Source organism: Opisthocomus hoazin, chromosome 6 (genome assembly GCF_030867145.1).
Source record: "Opisthocomus hoazin isolate bOpiHoa1 chromosome 6, bOpiHoa1.hap1, whole genome shotgun sequence".
Lineage (NCBI taxonomy): Eukaryota > Metazoa > Chordata > Aves > Opisthocomiformes > Opisthocomidae > Opisthocomus > Opisthocomus hoazin.
In genome coordinates this window covers 29645585-29667001 of record NC_134419.1, presented here as the reverse complement: position 1 = coordinate 29667001, position 21417 = coordinate 29645585, and the positions used below count along the sequence as shown (strand labels likewise).

General features: G+C 39.6%; 1 protein-coding gene across 3 annotated transcripts in view; it reads left to right on the top strand.

Annotated features, from left to right (window-relative positions):
* Positions 1–21417, top strand: part of DNM3 (dynamin 3) — a 183190-nt gene that overhangs the window by 112030 nt on the left and 49743 nt on the right. For all 3 annotated transcript variants that reach the window (XM_075422424.1, XM_075422423.1, XM_075422422.1), the window contains 2 exons: positions 2712–2821; positions 14264–14375. In XM_075422424.1, the coding sequence (XP_075278539.1) occupies positions 2712–2821; positions 14264–14375 (222 nt within the window). The remainder of the gene's footprint in view (positions 1–2711; positions 2822–14263; positions 14376–21417) is intronic.

Sequence of the window (21417 nt, the reverse complement as noted above, 5' to 3'; positions counted from 1 at the left end):
ACAATCAGATCCTTGGTATAGCTTTTTCATCAGTTTCTATTTTTACGCATCTGTGGTTGCTTGGTTTGTCACTAAGTAGTGTCTGTCAGAACAAACACTTCATCAGAAAGTTCTTAAATTTCTGGTAATGGAGTAGTAAATCATTAGAACCATATTCTGAAATAGTGAAAGATAAGTTTTAAAGAATAAAAATTAAGCTTATCTAAGGTTTTTTCTTAGTTACAATGGAATGAATAACATTGATATTTCTGCCCCAAAGTTTGTTTGTTTGTTTTTAATATAACCTGTCTTAAGTGTTTGAAATAGAAAACAAAGTATTTTACATTACCATGCAGTCCAGCTTTCAAGCGAAAAAAAATTTATTTGCTTTTAATACAAAGCTTAATATGTGTTCTCTTGAATTTATATCCTAGGATATTTTTCAAGTGTATGTCACTGTCATGGCAGCAAAACTAAGACATTGTTACCTTTTAAGTGCTACCAGAATTATTTAGGACATAAGTTTATAATATCAAAACAGATCATATCAATAAAAATCAGTATTAGAGGACAGTGTACTTCTAATTTTCATATATAAATATCTGATCTATAAGTTCTTTATCTAGTTTCAGTTACTATTGTCTATTTACTTTTTTACTGGTAAATTATGATTTTCCTTTGCTTAGTTTTATTTATCTCAGTGGTATTACTTACTGAATGATGACAGTCTACTCTCCCTTCAAGGAGAGCCCCAAAGATTCAGAGAATACATGTTCCCTGGAAGCAGAACATAGCTATGAACTGTGACAAATAGCTATAGACTGTCACAGAACTAGACTCCTTCATCAGGTTTGTTGTTAGATGAGAGAGTGAAGAATATACATATGTATGATCTTCTGTGGGTAATAATTTCTAGGATGGCTAAGCCAGAGGCAGTTTGAAAATCCATCAGATACTTTTTATCTAATACTCCCACACTGGATTTGATAACTTTTGTATTCAACGAAACAAGACAGTAGAAACCATGCTTTTCCAGAAGGGCCTTTGAAATATGCTTTTTCCCCTACTGAGCCCTGTTATGAAGCTGTCTAGGAAAGTGATCCATTGTTGGACACGTCACTGTATTTTTATAGTTTCACTCTTAGGTACGTTCTCATCCAGTTTAGTTTTGCAATCTGCTGAAGCTTAGCCAAGCTGAATTGCATCTGCCCTCCCGGTACACGCATCTCAGTCTAGCCAGGACTTCTTCCAGTTCTGCGCAGTGGAAGTTACTTTTGTGTATTTCTTCTGGGAAATATGTATTGAGAAAAACGAGTCCTAGTTCGGTTTGTCCCTTTTGCCCTGTTTCATGGCATACAATAAACTATTATCACGTGCATATTTCTTACTTGAGCCAACTGCCGTAAGCGATGTCCTGGTTCACGATTCACCAGCAAGTGCAATGCGTGCTAGACGTCACAGCTGGGTCTGGCGATGGGTAGAGACAGACGAGGCAATCTTGCTTCATTTTGGCAGATAAGGGACTGTGAAGGAATCTTAAGCTTTCCAGCTCTGGTGGTTTATTGAACTTCTATAGGGTCATTGGGTAACCAAATTCACAAGAACCTCATTTGGTATCTGCTGCACAAATTCTAGGGCATAAATCCTCTCCCCCCTCCATTGCTGCCATGGTGACGGCACTAGCCTTAACAGAACCTTGATGGCCTTTGAAAGCTGTTGAACTCTGTACTGTGTTAGCGCCCTGTCAGCAATGTTATCGTGATGTGCAAAATCAGAATGAGGGTATGAGGATACAAGTGTTGCCCCTCTTGTCCTTGGATCACTTCTACTTAGCATCAGGTGCATTTGCAAAGCAAAATGGAGAGGTTTGCCCTGGTTTATCCATCAGTACAAGGACTTCACAAAGGTTAACACAATGGGAACAGCTAATTAGGGCTGTATTGTTCTGACATAGTGAGTAGCTGAAGAGTGTTACTAGTCCTTAATTTGGAGTGAGAGGAAGCAAGAAACCTAGAATAGGCAAAACTATAGTGATTCTGCTGTGAATGAGAAAGTGCTGTAAATGAGAGTTGTGATGAAAATGCAAAAAGAATTGGCAACAGCAAGAATGAATAGGTCATTCCTGCTGTTTGGAGGAACAAATTGGTTAGATTAGAATCTGGTTTTATTTGTGTATGGTATATATAAAACCTCAATGATGGTATGATTTTGATTGATTTGTATGATTCTTGTGTTTTCCACTGGAGGAATGAAAATTTACCCCTGGGATCATCAAATGCCACCCCTAAATAATTCATTATAGTAATTCTAGATAGAGACAAATTTTATGTTACAGGTTACTCCAGTTGCTATGCAGACAAGGTAAAAGAATTCTGTATTGATTAGACATTTTCATTTTACATAAGTCTGACCCTTTTCTTGTTAGAATTTGGAAGAATGAAGAAGAATAAATGTAGATGCTTATGTGTTTGAGATGGCATTTTTTTATTAGGAAATGTCTTAAAAGGGTCAGTGAAAAACAGAACTGGAATTGAGGTTTCACTTCTGTTGCAAGTATGTCTATGAAAGATAAGCAGACATTTTAATTTTGGATATTACCTTACAGTAGTAAATGTACTGAAGGTATTACTGACTAAACAGAGCTTGCTGAGATCAGGCTTCTTTGAGACTTCTCACATAGTGCTGTTTTAATCTGGTTTTTTGTTGTTTCCCCCCCCCCCCCCCCCCCCCAGGAAAAAGAGAAGAAGTATATGCTTCCTTTGGACAACTTGAAAGTGCGAGATGTTGAAAAGAGCTTCATGTCCAGCAAACACATCTTTGCGTTGTTTAACACAGAGCAGAGGTAAGAAAATGTGCTATTCTGCAGATACTTCTATAAAACTGTAACTGGCTGAGCATTTTAATAACTGGGAGTGCAGTTCTGGTATTTCCACTATGTTGAGTGAACAAAGGTCTTGATGCTCTTTATTTATCAGCTTCTTTGCTGTTGCATAACCATGGGACCAAAGGTTGGCGTCCTCCTAGCCACGCACAGGGTGAAACAGCTCCATGATGAGTCATCTTCTGTGTGGCTGAATAATCATCTCCTGATCCTAATTTTGTTTTGTTTGGCAGTCACCTAGGCTTACCAAGACATTCATGACTTCTGTACCTTGTGACCAGATTCAACTGGTGTAAATCACAAAAGCGTCATTGCTTTTCACTTTTTTCCAGTGGAAAATCTTGCCTGTCTCTAATCTTGGGAGTCATTCTGTTGTTTGTTTGGGTTTAAAAACTGCTGAATAGAGAACAAATGAGATTCCTCTGCTTCCCTAATTAATAGAATCTTTGCTTTGTAAGTGTTTGCGTCATACTTTTCCTTTCAGACTCCATCATCTGGTGAAGTGGTCTGGGTCCTCTATGGAAGCCTACTGCTGATGCACAGCCAATTCAGATTACTGTGCACAAATAAGTCAAGGAAGCATGACAACACTTAAAGACATACAAGTGACCTGTAAATTGTCGGGGTTTTTTTTTTGATTTAAGAGGAGAGTTGCATTTGCAACTGTCTCAGTGGAATTGCATTTCAGCAGACAAGGTGCAATTTCTGCAAGTTCTTTTTCAGGAAAAGAAGTAAAATTAATTGTAGTGGTAGCATGGATAGATGCCCTTGTTTTCCTCTTCTCTTCTGCCAAGTCCCTTCACACCCACTCACCCCTTGCATCGCCAAAGCTTGGCAATACATACAGTTATTGCGCAAGATGGTGCGGGCTGGATGTGGCTCCCTGCAGAGCCAGCTGTTGTTGCTCCTGAACTGGCCAGAAATAGTCCTTTCAGAAGCAAGGAATGCCCCTCCCTCCTGCAAAGCAAAAGCAAGGCACAGGATTTCTGGGCTGTCAAGTTTCTGCTGGCCCCAGAAACATGAGGATGCAATGTGAGTCTTGCTCTGAGCTACCCCGTGAAGGCTTTGCCTACATCTGCTGACATCTCTGCTAGCCTACATGTGGACATTGTCTGCCAGGAGGTGCCCTTTGAAAGTATGTCGCACACATACTTGCTGGGAATAGGATTTCAAACACATGACCACTTGCATTTCTGAAGCACAGAAAAAAAACTTTGAAAAACTTTTCATGTTTTTAAAAACATAAATGATCTTCAGATGCTGAAAATTAATGTGATTCTGATTATTCTGCTATAGGTATGTGTGAATCATCCCAACATTGCATGTACACCAGTCAAGAAAGATAACTTTGTCCTGGTGGCTTGATATCAGCTGCACATATTAAGTTCTTTCCACAAGAAATCTGTTAATTTTAGCTCATTGTTTCTCCTTTGTTTTGCTTAATGGCTTTGAATATTTTCATCATCTTAAATATTGATCGATGAACTGCTGTGAAAACCCAAGAGAAGCATGCATTTCCACTGGCAAGTTTGGGATTTATTTGGGTGTTATATAGCTGCACATTTGCATTTTCACTGGATCTTCCTGCGCACTGGACAGCAAGGATTTCAAAATCGGATATCTAAAATGTTCGCCATGTCTGTAATAATCCTGCCCACTTGGGCTGCGAGTAGACCCTTCAACATCTGCAGGCTGCTCGAAAAACACCCTTATGTCTATATGGGCATGTTAAGACATGACAGCGCAGCGATAAGATGACAAAATAACTTTGCCTTGGGTGAGGCTGTTTATGAAGACAGTCTTTCAGCTTAAAAGGAGGCAGAACTTGTTCTTGAAGAAATATTTATTGAATTCTGATTACAACAGCAATTCCTCTGTCACTACAAAACAGCTATTTTTGATATTTCTAAAAATCTGCCTGCTGGCACAAGTTGGTCAAAACGAGTTTAGTATCACTTTCCACTGTCTCCTAAATTCACGGACTGTGTCAGCAGAAGCAGGGATATTGGGGCTCGAGTAAAATGATCTGGCCCTCGACTGGGCGCTGTGTTCCCTTTCCCAGATTCTGAGGGAAACTGAAACAGGGAATCGGTAAGCTTCTGTTGAAATAAGGAGTCTCATCGTTGCTTTACTCTACGCTAATCCGTTGGTTTCTGGTTTCTGAAGGGGGGAGAAGTGTGTGTAAATACAGCCTGCTTTTTAAAATTAATGTAGAAAGTAACAGTTTCTGGTTGGGATTTTTTTTTGGGGGGGAGGGATGATGTTTGGGTTTTTTAATTAAAAAAACCTTAGCAATTGAGAAAGAAATTAGCTTTCTCTTTCTGACTTCGCCCACTGAGGGTTCTGGTTATGGAACTATTTTGCTATTTAAGATGTAGATCATTAAAGAACAAAGGCGAAATCATCTGTTCAAGCTTTCGTGATAGCATGGAGATTATTCTGTATCTCTTTTTTTTCCCATAATTTCCAGCATATTTTTTTTTCATCAACCATGCAAACTGTCTTAATGTTCAGTTAAATTATTTTAATTTTCAAGCAAAATCCCTTTAGGAGAAAAACTTTATTAAGTTTGTTCTCTTTTTCATTCCTAGCCCCTCACTGCATAGGTATTTGCTACAGCCATATGTTTCTGATACTGTACATTTCAATAGTTTCCTGGATTATGCACTGCATTTTTTCCATGTATGAAAACCTTTCCAGTTCTGAAATACAGTTACCAGGAAAATGCACATTTCACTGCGTACAAGGAAAAACAATCTGGAGTGAGCTGAGGCTTGGGGATAGATACAGAAGGAAACTAACAGTATCTGTCACTTTGATTTACTGCAGAAGTCAATAGTTCTCTGACAGGAATCAAATGTGACTTGGTAATGTAAGTAAATGGAGACTGTGACGATTGATTTCACAGTGAAGATAAATTCTCATGAAATGAACATAATTGTATGTTTATGTAAAGGCTGCATTGTGAAATAATTAAATTATTTCCCTGTTACTTTCTAATTAAAATTTTTAAAATAGGGCAAAAAAAAAGGAAAACTCTTGGTGTGAAATAGATACAGTATTTCTTAAAGAATGGGGGGTGAGTGTTACTTTTCAAGAAACTAAATAATTTATTTAAAGTTTTTGAGTGGGCCCATCTACTTAGTTTACAGACACTATGGGAGACCTTTGGAGATGGACTCCTCTAGTTTACTTACTTTAGCAGTACTAGACATTAACACAAAGTATATTAGACTGAGTGCCCTTTGACTCCTGGATCATTTTTGGCCGTGTCCATCTGCATGAGTCTGCTTTTAAGCAACTGAAGTTGAGCTGTATGGTCAAGCAGTACATGTCGAAACCTAAAGCTTTCAAGAAAGCGAGTGCTATTTTGTGTTTGCCATCCTTTTCTCCTCCATAGCAAACTGCTGGCAAGTCTTCTAGACCAGAAAATAGATCAAATATATGAAAAGTATTTGAAAATAATTACAGTGTAGGAAAAAACCTAATATTTGCAGTACTACTGTAGAACATAATGTGTAGTTGTGTAGCTGTAGCTGCTTCTTGACTTCATTAGGAAGAGCTAAGAATGGAGGAGAGAGGACTTTGTCAGTGCCTGTGCTTACATACATTAGATTAACCTGTGATGTCCTTATTGATGAATGTGTGTAAGACTCTTGTGTAGAGTTCAAGAACAAACAAAACAAATTCTGCCCATGCCAGAAAGTTTACTTTCCTTCTAAGATTTCATTCCAAACACTTCTCCTATTCCCCACGTATTTCCTGTAAAAAGTATTTGCTGATTGGCGCTTTTTTTTTTTTTTAGCTAAGTACTGTAGTCTGGGGCAAGAACTGTAGTGTTAAAAGTGTTTCACTTTAGGATCCATGCAACGGTCCCATCTCTCCCTAATTAAGAAGGGCAAGAAGTCCTTATTTCTCATGATCTTCCCCAGTTGACTACAGGATCTTCACGGCACTATTTTACAAATTCTATGTCGTTCTAAAGTAGTCCTTTGCCTTTGCAGTAGAGTAGTTGCACTTTTTTCCTAATTTATTGGTCAATAAATTGTATTACTGTATACTGTTACAACTCCATCTAAATAGTCTTCTTTTTTGTAAAGGAGGAGTTATGAGTAAAAGCTCTCTTCTTTTGCTACAAGCAGAAAAAGCTTCTTTTCCACCTCTCTCCAAGTCTGGAGAGATGAATTCTTTCTTTTTTGTGGAAGAAGAGATTCTACTAGGTAAAGATTTTGAGGGTTATAAAATGGTAGTAGGCTGAAGTGTGTCTTTGAGTTGGTGATTTTTCAGGCCTTTCCTACCAACACTGGGATTAGCAGCCGTACAATGAGGAAGAGTTACCTGGTGGAGAGTCCCTTATCACTAGTCTTTCTTATGCAGGAAGCTCTTTTCCTCTCAGACTCATTCCTTTCTTTGGAGCCAAAGAAGCAGCACCAGTGTGGGAAATTCACTCCTCCTTGCAGAGGAAGATCCCACCAACTCTCTCTGACTTTCTTGCCCAACCAGGATCCAGATGAAACCAAATAACGTGTTGTTTTCCTCACTTCTATGGCTCTACGTGATAGGGGAATGTGAGGAGCAAATTCAAAGCACAGAACTGTTCCTGTTTGCCTTCACAAGAATAGGTTCGTGAGAGCTAAGTGCTCCTCAATAATCATGAAGTAATGTGACGGAACCTACCATCCCTGCATGAGAGCTGACTGTCTGGAGCAGGCTCATTGCAGAAACAGATCCTTAGTCTGAGAAACAGATGAATGTCAAGAGGAGAGCGATCAAAAGGCAGTTTTGAGGGCACACAATAGGTCTGGAAATAGAACTGCCAGATGATAAATTTTGGCTGCCGGCTCCTGCGTACACTCTGACTGTCAGGAATCATATTGCACAAGAAAGTGTGTTGTCTGGTAGGACCCAGGAAAGTACCTTTCACTTAGTAGACATAGCATATGACAGTATTTATTTTGGGTGCATGTTGTTGGCTGAATGTTGCTCTAGAAGGGGATGGAGCACAAGTCTTCTCTGGGACTCCAAATGCACTAGTGCTTTAAGTACTGAATTTCTTCTTATGGGCAGCAGCTGGTTAACTGCTATCCATATATAAGGGAACTTGGGCAAGAGCCAAAATAAAGGGAACTAGTAAAAGGAGACCGGGTCAGAGGAGGTGTTGGATGGAAGCCAGGCTAGAGGAGAAAGCCTAAGATGAGATGTATGTTTAGTTACTGTTTTTGAATTACTCAACTAAGCCCCAGGAAGAGCTGGACTGTAAGCTATTCAGAGCCCTCTCTGCTAGAAATAGAAGAATGAGAATCTATTTAATTTAAAAACTCTACAAATTCAATCCAGAATAAAGCTGCTAACATTTGTAAACAAACTTGTAAGATGCTGGTGAGTATAATATTTAAGAATAGGAAAAATATACAAACCCGATTAATAACTAGCCTTTATGCCCTTAGTTCATTCCATTAAATAATAATAATAAAAAAAAAAGGTTTGGTTTTTTTTCTGGAGTATTTCCTTTTTGTCATTATTGACAAGAATTCTTTGTATGATAAATAAAGCATAGTTTGGTGGTTAGGTGGAGGTACAGGTATAGAGGTATAGGTATAGAGGTTTAAAACTGGCATTACAGAGCAAAAAGGGGTTCTCAGGGAAAGAAACAGCAATGCCAAACCCATACCTTAAATACAGTGGTTATACTGTACTTCAAGAAAATTCCCTAAGTGATTGTGTGGGATCTGAAAGGTTAGGGGCACCTACCAGAGACACAGGTGTTGTAAGCATGGGCCAAGTCATGGCTGGTAAACTTGACTCAGCTTGCAGGACAGCTTCACCTTACTTGCTGACAGTGACCCAGCGAGGTCTGGGTCCCCCTGCCCCATCCAGAGGCATGGGGCTGGAGCAGAAGACGAGCTCCCTCCGTGTGTGATGGGGTTCTGACAGCTGGGAGCAGCTTCTGGGTCTGTGTGGCCCCAAGGCAGGTTCTGAAACAGGCTTCCATGCCTCACTGTGAGAAGGATCAAACCTTCTTCAATGGGGAGTTATGGGATATTCTAGTTCCAGTTAGTGTTACTACTGCAGATTTTGACCTATGGGGTGTTTGGGCTGAATTTCTGTTCTTGATTACATATAGAACTTTAGATACTTCATCATCAAGGCTTGGCTATGTACTGATCAGTATATCTTCTGTTCATTTTCACCTTAAAGTTGTGTGGGTTTGTGTGTGTGAACTTGAGAAGATCCCTATACTTCTGGGAGACTAGTTCCATGAGCTAGGTGTAAAATCCGTAAGTGCTATTATTTCTTGACGTTGTCTCTCTGGCTTTTCTGGATATTAAGAAAAAGTCTTCAGAGACATGTGTAATTAATTTTAATTAGCATTCACACTGGGCTGATCTGAAATGGCACGCCTTGATAGAAAATGTTAGTCATTTGCTGTTAACTCAGAGCAGATGGTCATTTTGGTTCCTTTATAATGTATCATTTACGGAGCTTCTAGCAGAGCTTTCTTATATGAAAAACAGTGCATATATTCAAACCAGCCATTGAGGAATTACAGGTATCTAAAATGGTAGACTAAGATTGAATAAGCAGAGTGTATCCAGTGGAGTTGCAGGTGGAATAAGTAGAGAACATACAGTACAGCTTCATCCAAGATTATCTTTCTCAACTGAGCATGTATATTTGGAATATCTGGATTCTGTTATTTTCCCTCTTTTTCATTTTAGGTCACTATTTATGAAACCCATATTCTGTATGATTTCATTTTCAGTCAAATAAGAAATAGCAAAGAATTTGATCTTTTGTGCTTTTCGTGGAATTAAATTGGGCCGATTTGCATTTGGTTCCAGATTTTTAAAGTTCATTTTAATTCTGCTTTACCGAAAAATCGTTTGAGATGATACAGTTGTCTGAAATCCTTGTAAAAGAAGATATTCCTTTATCTTTCAATCTGTGAGTAGCGTCACTTGTTTCAGTGCAACTGCTTAAGTTATATGTGGCTTTGTGTTGTTTGGAGCATTGAAGTGGCTTATAGGCACAATTCTAAAAACTTCACTAATATTCTTGCTCTGTAATTGCTATTCTGTCTCCTCCCTTATTGACAAGGATAAATGCATCTTCATGTAATTTTGGTTTGTATTTTCTCTCTATGTGAAAAAAATTACACGCACATGCAGTACATCTTTGTCTACTGATATGTTCCAAATCCAACTCAGTCTAAAAGCTGTCTATGCATATGGATAATATGTGGATACGCGTTAATATATATGCAGGTATATAAAGTAAATTTGTAATGTCTACAGTGGTTTCCCTTAAAATCTTGCCAGGTTTGTTGGAGATAAACATTTAACCTTATCTTGGTATTAAGAAATTGCAAGAGATACTATACCCCTTGAGGTCTAGCAGCTGAGTCTGCTCAGACAGCAAGCAGTTTTGATGTGCAACTGCTCTAGAGGGAAACATACTGGTATTGCCTCCACTCTAGCAGGCAATTAGGAAGTTCTTTCTTTGAGATTTTCAGTTGTGTGTAATTCACCCGTTGGTTCTGGATTGTGTAGCTCTGCTGTTTTACAGGCGATCAGACCTTCCCTATGCAATGTCGACAGTCCAGGCTGGGACAGCAATCTTGGTAACTCTCAGCTGGGCTGTCTTCAAACTTACTTGGCACTTCTCCATTTCCTCTTGCACACTTCCAAATACCTTACTCCATTCCTGCATTTTCATGTTAGGATTCTTCTGTGATGGGAGGGTTTAAAGAAATACCTTTGGTCAATGTAAAGGTAATTTCTGCATTAGAAAGTTCACTTTGGGCCCTGAAATATATGGGGAAAAGGAATCCAGTATGCTAGAAACAAAGGTGGTAATAAAGTGAAGAAGTTGTTGGGTAAGCAAAGTTACAGCTGGGTGTGTGCTAGACTTTCAAGTAATGGTCCTTTTATGATGCTTTTAGTCCAGTTGTACTTCCATCTCCATAAGCAATGGTGGTGTGTTTTTATGGAATATAGTTCTTAAGGTTTATGTATCTAGAGTATAATAAAACCTGCAGATAACAAATGGTAACCTTCTGTGTTTTTCACTCTGGAAAAAAAGTAGTATTGTGTTAATTTCCAGTAGTGCCCCTATAGATACATTTTCATGTACTATGCAGGATATTAAATTACAATAATGAGTCTCTCTAGGAGGAAGCAGCATGGGTAGATGTGGTATATGCATATATTTTTGTACACAGTTTCCCCGTTTGTGTAGTGACATTTAAAAAATGTTAAATATTCAAGAGAAATGTTCCCATTTATTGTATCTGTTTTGTTTCTACAGTCCCTTAGATTTAAAGATGTCTGAATACCAAGATTTGTACTGTTGAGAGATCATCTTTTTTGCTTCTTGGTGTCCTGTATTATATAATTTTCTTTGATGTATAATGTCCCATTTAGCTGCTAGAGAGATGACAATGAGAACATGACCTCGTGGTATTCCATACGGAGTAAGTAGGTGAGGACTGAGTAGTAACTGTTTCTGTACTGATATCTTCAGCAATTTAAAAAAGTAGAAGAGAGGATAAACCAGAAAATCTGAATTGTTTTCAAGAACATTTTTACAGCTTTCCATGAGACGCCAGTGGATTCCTAATGAGTAAAACATGTTAATGTGTTTTTGTAGGATTCCACTAGTAACAGAAAAAGAACACACTCTTTTCAGAGGTTGCTTTTCTTTTTATTTCCTTTGAAAAGTTCCTGTGCCTGTCAGCCTTTCTGGAAGAGAGAAAGGCAAAGGGAGTTTAGTAGCAAAGAAGCTGCTTTGGGAGGCAAGCATCCATTTACCTGCCGTACTGTAAGCTTCCCGTGAGTTCTGGCTCAGTGCACGTATCCTTCGGTTCCTCACTTATGCTGAGAAGCTGAAACCTGTGCTCCTTTGTGGTGGTGGTGGTGGTGGGGTGGATTAGCTACGCTAAAATGGTGGAGCTCTCAGATACTGCAGTGAGAGGGACCTTGGACAACTGGAAACATCGGTAGCTTGGTCATAAGATGTCCCTAGACCTTGGCAAAGTCTTGATATGGAGACAGGAATGCAGGACTGCCAGCTCCCATGTGTTCAAAGCGGTTGGCTAAAATCCCTCTCGTACAGCTACGCTTGATGTAGCAAGTCACAAAATGCCAAAAAGTTTAATATATAACATGACAGTTTTGAAAAAATATTTTCACAAGCTGGTGTCATGTTGTTTTGCTCTTGCAGATAAGTATTTTTGGAACTTCCCTATCGCTGTGTTTTACAGCCTTTATTTGCTCTATTGTTGTTTTTAGTCATCTTTTCTGAGAGTACCCTTTTACCATTTCAGTTTCCTATTTCTTCAGAGTTATAGCTGCTTAGTTAACTTAGCCAAAAAACTTATCTCAGTAGAAATTTCTCCTAGCAATAAATTAAAGCATTTTTTTTCCTCTGGGGATTTCATTTTTCTTCTCTTTTTAGTTTTATTGAGTTCTTTATTTTGTTCAGTAACTGTTGACTTGGAGTTCCACAATATTGCAAATTGAATAAAATTCAAGTGTTTTGTCATCAGTTCTAGATAACGGCATCTGAGGACATCATCCAGGCTATTGTTTGCCGTGAGGCAGGGTTAGTACATTTGGAGTCAGGTCAGAAAAAGGTTTAATTTTACATTTCTAATCAATAAAAAAAATCCATAGAGCTTTCAGTCATTTATACTGTCAGTGACTTTGCCTAAACTGTGGGATCTGTCCCTTGAGTGTGTCTCTTTGTCCCTTGAGTGTGTCTCTTTGTGGCTTTGCGGGCTGGTTTCTCTGGGAAGGGAGAGCAGTCTGCTGTCCTGAGCAGCACTGAAGCATGCTCCGGTGGCATCTCCGATCCGGACGCTCGAGCAGCAGTGCAAGCCCGGTGCTGAGCACACACGCCTGGCTGCCCAGACGTAGCCATTGAAATTGGTGAGAATTATGCCACTGACATAAGGAAATCTGAGTACATCCTTTATTCTTTGCAGTTTTGAATGCCATCCATAAGCTTGCTAAAAATACCCGATTTCCCTCTATTCAGAGGTGAGTATGCTGAGATTGCCCTACTGTGGTTTCACAGCTGATAATCTAATGATTACGTGTCATGGCTTCTTAATGATCAGGCACAAACACTTACTGTTCAATAAAAAATTTTTCTACCCATCTGTTTCCTGAGACTGCCCCAGAAGACAGGGATAGGAGCTGTCTGGTGACATTGTTGGTGAGGGAGAAGCACTTCTGTGAGTGGGAATCGCATCAAGTCAGTTGTGTTCTGGCAGCGTGACGGTGAAATCCCAGCAGTCCCTGAGCGCTAAAGAAATTTGTCTAGGTAGTGATAAAATAGCTTTATTTCCTGGTTCTGTAGTGTATTCAACTTGATTTTTCTCAAAATATGGTGTAGAAATGACCTCTGTAGTTGCATAATGAAACCAAAGGACCCTTTGTCTCTGTCTTTGAAAATGAAGTAACCTCCACCAGCCCTCCTCTCCACCCCACTCCCCCTTCTCCATCACTTGCTAAGGAAAGAAAACAGTCTGGTTGCGATGGAAGACTGAATCTTGTGCGACTGTTAAGATCTAGCAAAATCTGGTTTCCTAACCTTTCTCAGCTAAGCTTGTGGCCTTTCCTAAAAAGACTGTTGGCTGACGAATTTACAGCAATCTGGTCTGTATATAGAATTTGAATTCGGAAACTAATGGCTAAACCGTAAGGGGAAAATCTGTTCTGTTTATTGGAGAATTTACAAGTACCACCTTCCTACATATTATGTATTTTTCCTCCTTTCTCTTTTCTTCTATTAAATGTCTCCTTATATTTATCTAATTACATGAATTACCTGCAAGAGGTGTTATTTAAACGTGTCCCAGTTTTCTTACTATGATGGCAGACATCAAAAGTTTGTTTCGTTTTTTTAAAAGATCTGGTTATTGTTATTTTCTTTCCCCTTTTACTGATGATGTCTAAAAGCTGAAAAGGGTATGTAATGCACTGAAAGTACTTAACATGGGAGAAAGTTGCATCGTTAATTATTTTGCTATTTATTGGTTACAGCCGCAATCAGTCCCAAGACATGCAGTTTTGTTGGTGTGTCTTATGTGTTTGTCCTCCACATCGAAACAGCCTTTTTTCCTAGAAGTGCCCTACTTTGGCAAAAGCTGGAAAACTACTTCTAAGTAGTTTCACGGTGCTTTCAGATGATTATTATTTCCAGAGCTGCACTGTAGCATTCGAAGATATTTTTAAGTACTCCATGTAATTATTAAGCAAGCACCTGTCCCATAAACTCTGTTGTCCAAAACAATTACCAAGCAATTTCTGATGCCAAAAGATTTTTAATTTAAAGTGCTGTGTGCATGATACAGAGTAGTAAAATGCTAGTTTTACAATGTGGTGCTCTTTGTTCTAGGAACGTTTACAAGGATTACCGTTTCCTTGAGCTAGCCTGTGACTCCCAAGAGGAGGTGGATAGCTGGAAGGCATCTCTGCTGCGAGCCGGTGTCTATCCTGATAAATCCTCAGTAAGTTAAACAGCTCACTAGTTTTCCAGTAGCCGCTCTGTTTGAGACCGAAAAAACAATCATGTCATCTGGGAAATCTGGGAAAACACAGTGTCTGCAGATATCTCAAGAGATGGCAGCCTTTTCGTTGTACTCTTCTGTGGTGATTTTGAAATATTCATAATGAAATATTTTAAGATCAATGTATGCATCAAACCTCAATATTAAAAAAAAAAAGAAACCACAAACTAAATCTTCCAAATTTTTTTTCATTGGATCGGTGTAGTAAAAGCGTTGAGCAATTTGGGGTTTCCTGAGCTTCATTGCTTCTTTTAATGTCTTCTAAGGTAAAGATGTGCGTTGAAGAGTTTTTATTCCCTCACGCTCTGTATTACAGAACTGGCAGAAGCATTCCAGGCAATTGCGTATATTTATTTTACTGATTCACTGCATGTTTTTTGTGTATGAAACATGCTAAACCTTTCCAAAGGCAGTTTTACTCAGCTAATCATCATGTGAAGCAAATTGAACAGGATACAGTAAAAAAGCCTCTGTTAATTGAGCAGCAAAGACAAAGTCAGGGAATGGAGTATGCCCAACTACCATTTCATATTTTTTGGACATTGTTATTTTGATATTTAATGTCAAATGAAGGTTTGAGGAGGTGGATCCAGAAAGAAGGCTAGCTCTAGCAAAAATACCTGTAATTTGAGCTTTTGAAAGTTTCTCTGATGCATGGTTCACCTTTTCTTCAGTAAGAAGAAGAATCTAGCTGGTCTGCTAGATTCCTGCAGTGGAAGATCTGTTTTGAGAAATGATGCTTTGATTTTGATGGAATTTGTTGTTCTTCCTACTTATTTTCTGTGGGAAGGCCACATCCCTTGAGTCCAGGGTCTCGTGCTATATTCTGTCTTCTTCAGCTTTCTCTTCCTCATATTTCACTTATACCTGTGATACCTCCATGGCCTCCAGTATGATTCTGTCTGCATCTCCTCTGGCTGCTATTTATGCATACAAACAACCCTCAGCATCCTCTCTTCATACCAAGTTCCAAGGCTACCATCAAAAGATAAATCAGAGAATCCTTGAACTTCTGGATTCTCCAGTTATTTTAGGAATAAACAGTGATGATGATGATGATTTTTTAAAATGGGTCAAATAGGAATTTAGCAGGAGACTTACCGGGTATCTGGGTCGTTACCTTTCTTTTTAAAATAATTTTTTTTGATGACTCTTCAGTATGTTGCCTGTCCCAGCAGATCAGTTCTTACCTAAGACCATCAGAAGTCATTTTACAATGATTAGTTTTGAGAGGTTACCTAATGAATTACTACGATCAAAATAGTGTCTTGGGTTTTTTTCTTGCTTAGGTTTTAATGATGATGTCAAAACAGCATGTTGCTGCCTCTGGTTTAATCTTGCATTCTGTGACATGTTTATCGTATTCATGTATCTGGTATTTTATCTTTAAACAGGACAGACTAGTTGGATTTCTAAAAATCTCCTCCGTCTCCCTGTCTTTCCCTTCCCCCTAAAAATATCTTGTATTCAAAATATGTTTATAAAGAATTCTTGTCTTTGTTTACACTTAGTCTGTCAAAGGAGTCTTAGACACAAGATGAGAGACTGCCTTGAAAGACAAAAGTAAAAGGGAGTCAAAATTCAGTTCTCCTTTGAGCTGGAGTTATATTTATGTTACAAAAAGAGTGAATATGATTGTTCCAAACCCCTGTAGCCTGAAATTCACCCAGTAGTCTATCGAGCTGCTCCAGTCTTGCAAAACGCTTTGTTCCTACAGGACTACAGGTCTGAATGTGGACTGCAAGTCTGCTGTTCAAGTTTTGAATTTTGCAAAGCAAAAGCTCCAAGGCCCAGGGTACCTCAGAAGCTGCAGTGGAACTTAAATAAAAATCAGCAGGGTTTCATTAAAATCCTGTGCACGCTCCTTAGTTTCACACCTTTCTCTGACAACATAAAATAGTTTTAGGACACCCCCCTCCCACCAGTCTTTTATTCTCCTTCGATGGTTTAGAGACCGTGTTTTTATGTAAGAGAGACTGCCAGGAAATGGCAGCAACTTGCGTTTACTTCAGTGCTTCCCCACAGCTTTGTGATCCTGGAGTTAAAAAGGCAAACAGGTACCCTAGCCCCTTCCCAGACTGACCTTCTTGCTCTTTTTCACATGAGAGTCACAGCTGGTAACTTTGAGTATCCAAGGCTTTGGCACCAGAAGGAGAAAAATTGCTGCTTAGAAATGAAAAATAGATTAATAGTGCTGTAAACCTGGAGTGTTGCAGTGGTGAAGCTGGCCTGCTTTCTGTAACTGCCAGAGCCGTGTGCGCAGCCTGGAATTTGAAAGCTAAGCTGTGTGCTTTCATGACCAGTTCTGCTGCTCGTGTACAAGGATGCTGATACAAAACCCAATGCAGTTGCCCCTAGCTGAGTTCCTTCTGCAGCGGCTAGAAGAGTAGGAATTTGTCACTGAATTAAAAAGATTTGTTCTGAATTCGCACCGGGGGCAAATCTCTCAACTAAGAATATTATTTTTTCTGTTGGTTTTTTAGTAGTGCTACTTAAAATTGTGTGATTACAGTGGTAATGGGGCTCTGTACTTATTGCCACTATTATGAAGTCTCTATTACTAATTTAACCCAGTAAAATAAGCCCAAGGTTGTTGATTTTTATTTTTTCATTTGGCCTAAATAAATCTCGTTAATATATTAAAAATGAGAGGCCAGGTATCACGCCATACCTCCATTTCCTCGCTTCATTTTGCCTGCCTTCCCTGGCCATCTGCACATGGGGATGCACACTCACGTTCATATATTCACTCTCATTAACTGTCTTTAATCTGCCCTCGGTGTTGCTCTAAGAGCCCCCGAATTCTTTTGCAGTGTGCCAAGTCACCTCCTTCCCCCAGGAGATTTGCTTTTGTCAGGACGTGGGCTTTGACAGCCACCCGGATAGCAATGAATCAGTGTTTTTATTTTTCCAAGCCATATGTAAGTCAGCTTCCTTGATATAAATCACACTGTGGCCAATTCACTTTGAAACGGGATATCCATTTACCAGCTGACTTTACTGCTGGGTTTCTGGACCGATGCATCCAAAAATCTCCTTTTTTCAAAAATGACTACAACTTTGTGACTAACCTTTCCAGACTGTTTCTCAACTGTAGGCTGGTGTTTATTTTGGCTGACTCCCCACTGTATAATATACACTGTTTGTGCCAGCTCATGGCAAAACTCACAATTACAAAAAAAAATAATAGCACAGATGTTTGTCGTAACTTGCTCTGCACGCTTTACCTTGCTAGCACTGTCCATTCTTTTTCCCCTCTCCCCTAATGCCATCTCCTCCTTATTTTTATTACTAATCTAAAAGTTCAATATTTGCTTTATAAAAAGGATTGGATCATGAAACTTTCCTTTCACTGGCATATCGTAGGGAGTGGCTGTCGTGCAGGGGTAAGCAGACATGTTTAGCGGCTTGCTTTGCGTACTGGAAGTTCAGTCTTCCCAACGCACAAAAATCCCTCTGGCTTCCGTCCCAGCCCTAGATCATTTCAGGCCTCGTTTTCTTCTCCCTTCTGTTCATGTCCACCGACTTCCCAGGAGCTGCCTTTGATTTACACTGGGGGAAGCAAAAGTGGAATCAGAATGTTTGTGTAGAGAGGAAATTCTGAAAAACAGTGTGAATTTACAACTGTGCTGAACATTTTAAATCCTTTGCGAGTGTCCTGTGCTCCCCTGGAAGCTGTCTGACTAAAGGATTCAGTGAACATTCTTTGAGTCAGTTCCTCAGTTAGTTCGAGTTGTTTCCAGAACTGTACAAGTTAGACTGAGTGCATGTAAAATAAATGTATCTAATATTTCTTTTTTTCCCCCTCTTTCCTCCTTGCTGCATCCTGCAAAGGGGAACAACAGAGTAAGTTCTTTGTCCTTTTACAAAATCCTTTTGTATCCTGTCTCAAGGGTTTTATCAGGAAAATCTCTTTGGATTCACCCAACTATTGCCTGCATACTCTTAACAGCAAAATCCTGTTACAAGTGTGGATGCAAAAGTGTGTTCTAGAAAACTATTAATGGCTTTTTGTTTTAATTTTGGGGAAGGAGATGTGTGAAGTGTTGCTGACTGTTGTTTTTTAAGGCGGTTCAGTAAGAATGATACTATAAAACAGTATTGGGACCAAAGATTATGAAGGTATAGTAATAAAGACCTTCTGAGGAAAGGTTACTGATGAAACTAATTACAGCTGGATTTTTTGACCATACATCAAAGCTTGTATTAATGGGCAGTTATAAAAACCCAGCACTAAAGTCTTAAATAACAGATTTGCTGGCGTTGTTGGCTAAGCTGAACTAGATCAGTGTACTGGCTTTGAAGGTGCCTTAAAATGGATGGAGGAGGGTGGGGTCAACATTTGACTTGGCTTCTAGACCCTTGATGTGTTCCAGCTGGACAGCAGCAGAAGGGTGTGGGGTGTGGAGAGGGAGAACTGAAATATGCATGGTAGGTTTTTTTGAAACTAAGCAGCACATAAAAAGACAGTTTTGCTGATGGTGATCTGATAAACTAACAATCAAGCAGTTCCCAGGGTTAGTACTTTTTTTTTATGCCATTTTTACTGAGCGTAAGAATGGAAATTGCACATCTCACACTTTGGAATATGATGCAGAGAGACTTTGTCATACCACGGAAGTTATACAGCTTTTGTGCTTTCCCCCCCCGCCCCTTTCCTGTTTTGGTGTATTAACCCTTAGAAAGATGTGTCTGGAGCATCAAAAGATGCTTCATAGCGGTTGTTGAAACTAGCCCCTGAAATATTGCCTGCAGCTTCTCATTGTGAGCTTGAAGCATTTCTGGGGTGTTTGGGAAAGACCCAGGTGGCTTTTAAATGATCTGAAGGTTGAGGAATTTTGTCTGCTTTTAATTTTTGTATTTTTAACCGGTTTTCGACCACTTCTGTCTCCATGGTAGCTGGGCTCAGAAGCACTAAAAAAAAATCTTCTGTTTTGTTGGCCTGCCTGAGAAAAGGGGCTCTTCATGTTGGATGAGGAGGGGTTAAGAGAAGTGGTGTGTTGATGGCATGGAGAAGAGGGACTTTACACAGGAGGTGGTGTGAAATGTAAATGTTAACTGTGTACACTAAAATGTCAAGGTAATGTTTATAATGTTTCTTTACGATATGCTGACTTAAGGCTTTGCTCCTGCAGTGGATGCTGATCTGGTCTCCAGAGGAGAGAAGTTAGACTGTAGGTGCTCTGTCAAGGGAAATGGGGATAGATGGGGCACCAAAGAGCTCTTGGGGCTGGCAGAAACAGAGTTTGGAGGTTGGGAGTTGCATGGACCAGCTCTGTTCTCCAAGGACCTGAGCTATGGGGCACCCCAGGGAGGTCAGACTGGTAGCGCCTGACATCGAGTTAATTGTTAGCATAAGGCAGGGTACCTGTAAGCAAGCATGAGAGACCTGTGAGATGTGAGGACTGGTGTAGCTGTTAGCTCTCCTCTCATTCTGTAGTGTTCAAAAACATTCTCCCTCTGGTATGGGCTGTGAGCCAGAAGGTAACTCTGAAAGAAATCTCCAGAAAACTATCCTGATCCTTCTCTTGGACCCAGTTCCTTGTAAGGATTCTTGAATCCTCATATGTGTGTCCCCCCGCCTTCTCTTTCACACAGATCATTCATGCTGGATTCTGGAGGTTACATTGTCCTAACTAGACAGATAGAATTAACCTGCAGCTGCCTGCAGGGACTCAAACCCCACAAACATCCTGAGATTTCTGCACCTAGTGGAGTAGAAAATGAAATGGGTAAACCCGAGAGGTGACAAGAGAGTTTTTGAGAAAGGGTCAGGGGAAGAGAGGAACAGCAGATTGAGGATGATGGTTTCTCAAAGCTTCTAATGCAGCTTTATGCTGCAAAGCTGCATGATCCTTCCCTGCTGTCCTGGTGCAGATTTACTGGGTAGCTAGCAGAGCTATAAACCTCCAACTAGTGCTGCCCAGTGTGGCATTCATACTGTGGATCACGGCATATGTAAAGATCTTGTATCCACTCACCCGTTGACATTGTGGCTGCTCTTATACCTCTGCCTTTAGCTTTGCGGTCTTAGATTTAAAAATTGGAGTAATGAGTTCCTAATGAAATGAGGGGGAAGGGAAGTGAAGAGAGTTTATAATCATCAGTGGACTAGTAATCATTTTTATTTTTACGTTTTATTGTTGCACAGTCATTAACGTAAGTGAGACTTCTCACATGGTTAAAGATAAATATATCTTCAAAAGCTTTGTTGGATAAAATCTGTAAAAGGGTTGTGTAGAATGAGGTAATGGAGACCTACCTCATTCAGCAAGCGCATGTTGGCAAGCCCCATCTCACTAATATTAAAACTGAACTCCGCTCTGCAGCCTTGCGCAGAGGAAGAGTGGGGCATTGCGCAGAGCGTTGTAGCTTCAGTCCAGATACCGAAGACAGAGGAGCTGAACGCTTCTGAGTGTCTTAATCCACCATTGTGAATTTGCTTCCTCCCCTGTGCGCCTTCGTTAACCTCATTTAAAAAAAAAAAAAGCCCCCCCCCCCAAACAGCCCTCCAGAGCCTGCTGTTTGAAAACAACAGCAAAACCTGTCACAGTCTCATGAAGTCCATCTTCAGTATGCTCCTAACATTGTTAGGTTAAAAGATTAGACAGATGCTGTGTCCCTATGAAATTTGGATTCCAAATCCCTCAGTGGTCAAGCATATAACAACAACAACTAACCCCCCAAAAACCTGAAGTGACACTTTAATATAAAAATAATTCACCTTTCCTTTGTCATCCTTAAACCCTGAGTTAGCCAGTCATTTCTGCTTAATCTGAAGGATCAAACACTTTAATGCTGAGGTCACACCTGTGAAAATTCAACTTGGGAAATACAAATCTGATTAAATTTCTTTTTGTGGATAAAGTGACTAGAAAGTTCTTATCTTCTAATTATTTTGCGTTACTGTGCTTGCTGATACCCTTTACAAAGCATGTAGAACTAAGTATATAAATAATAAATTTGCATCTCAGTTAATGGA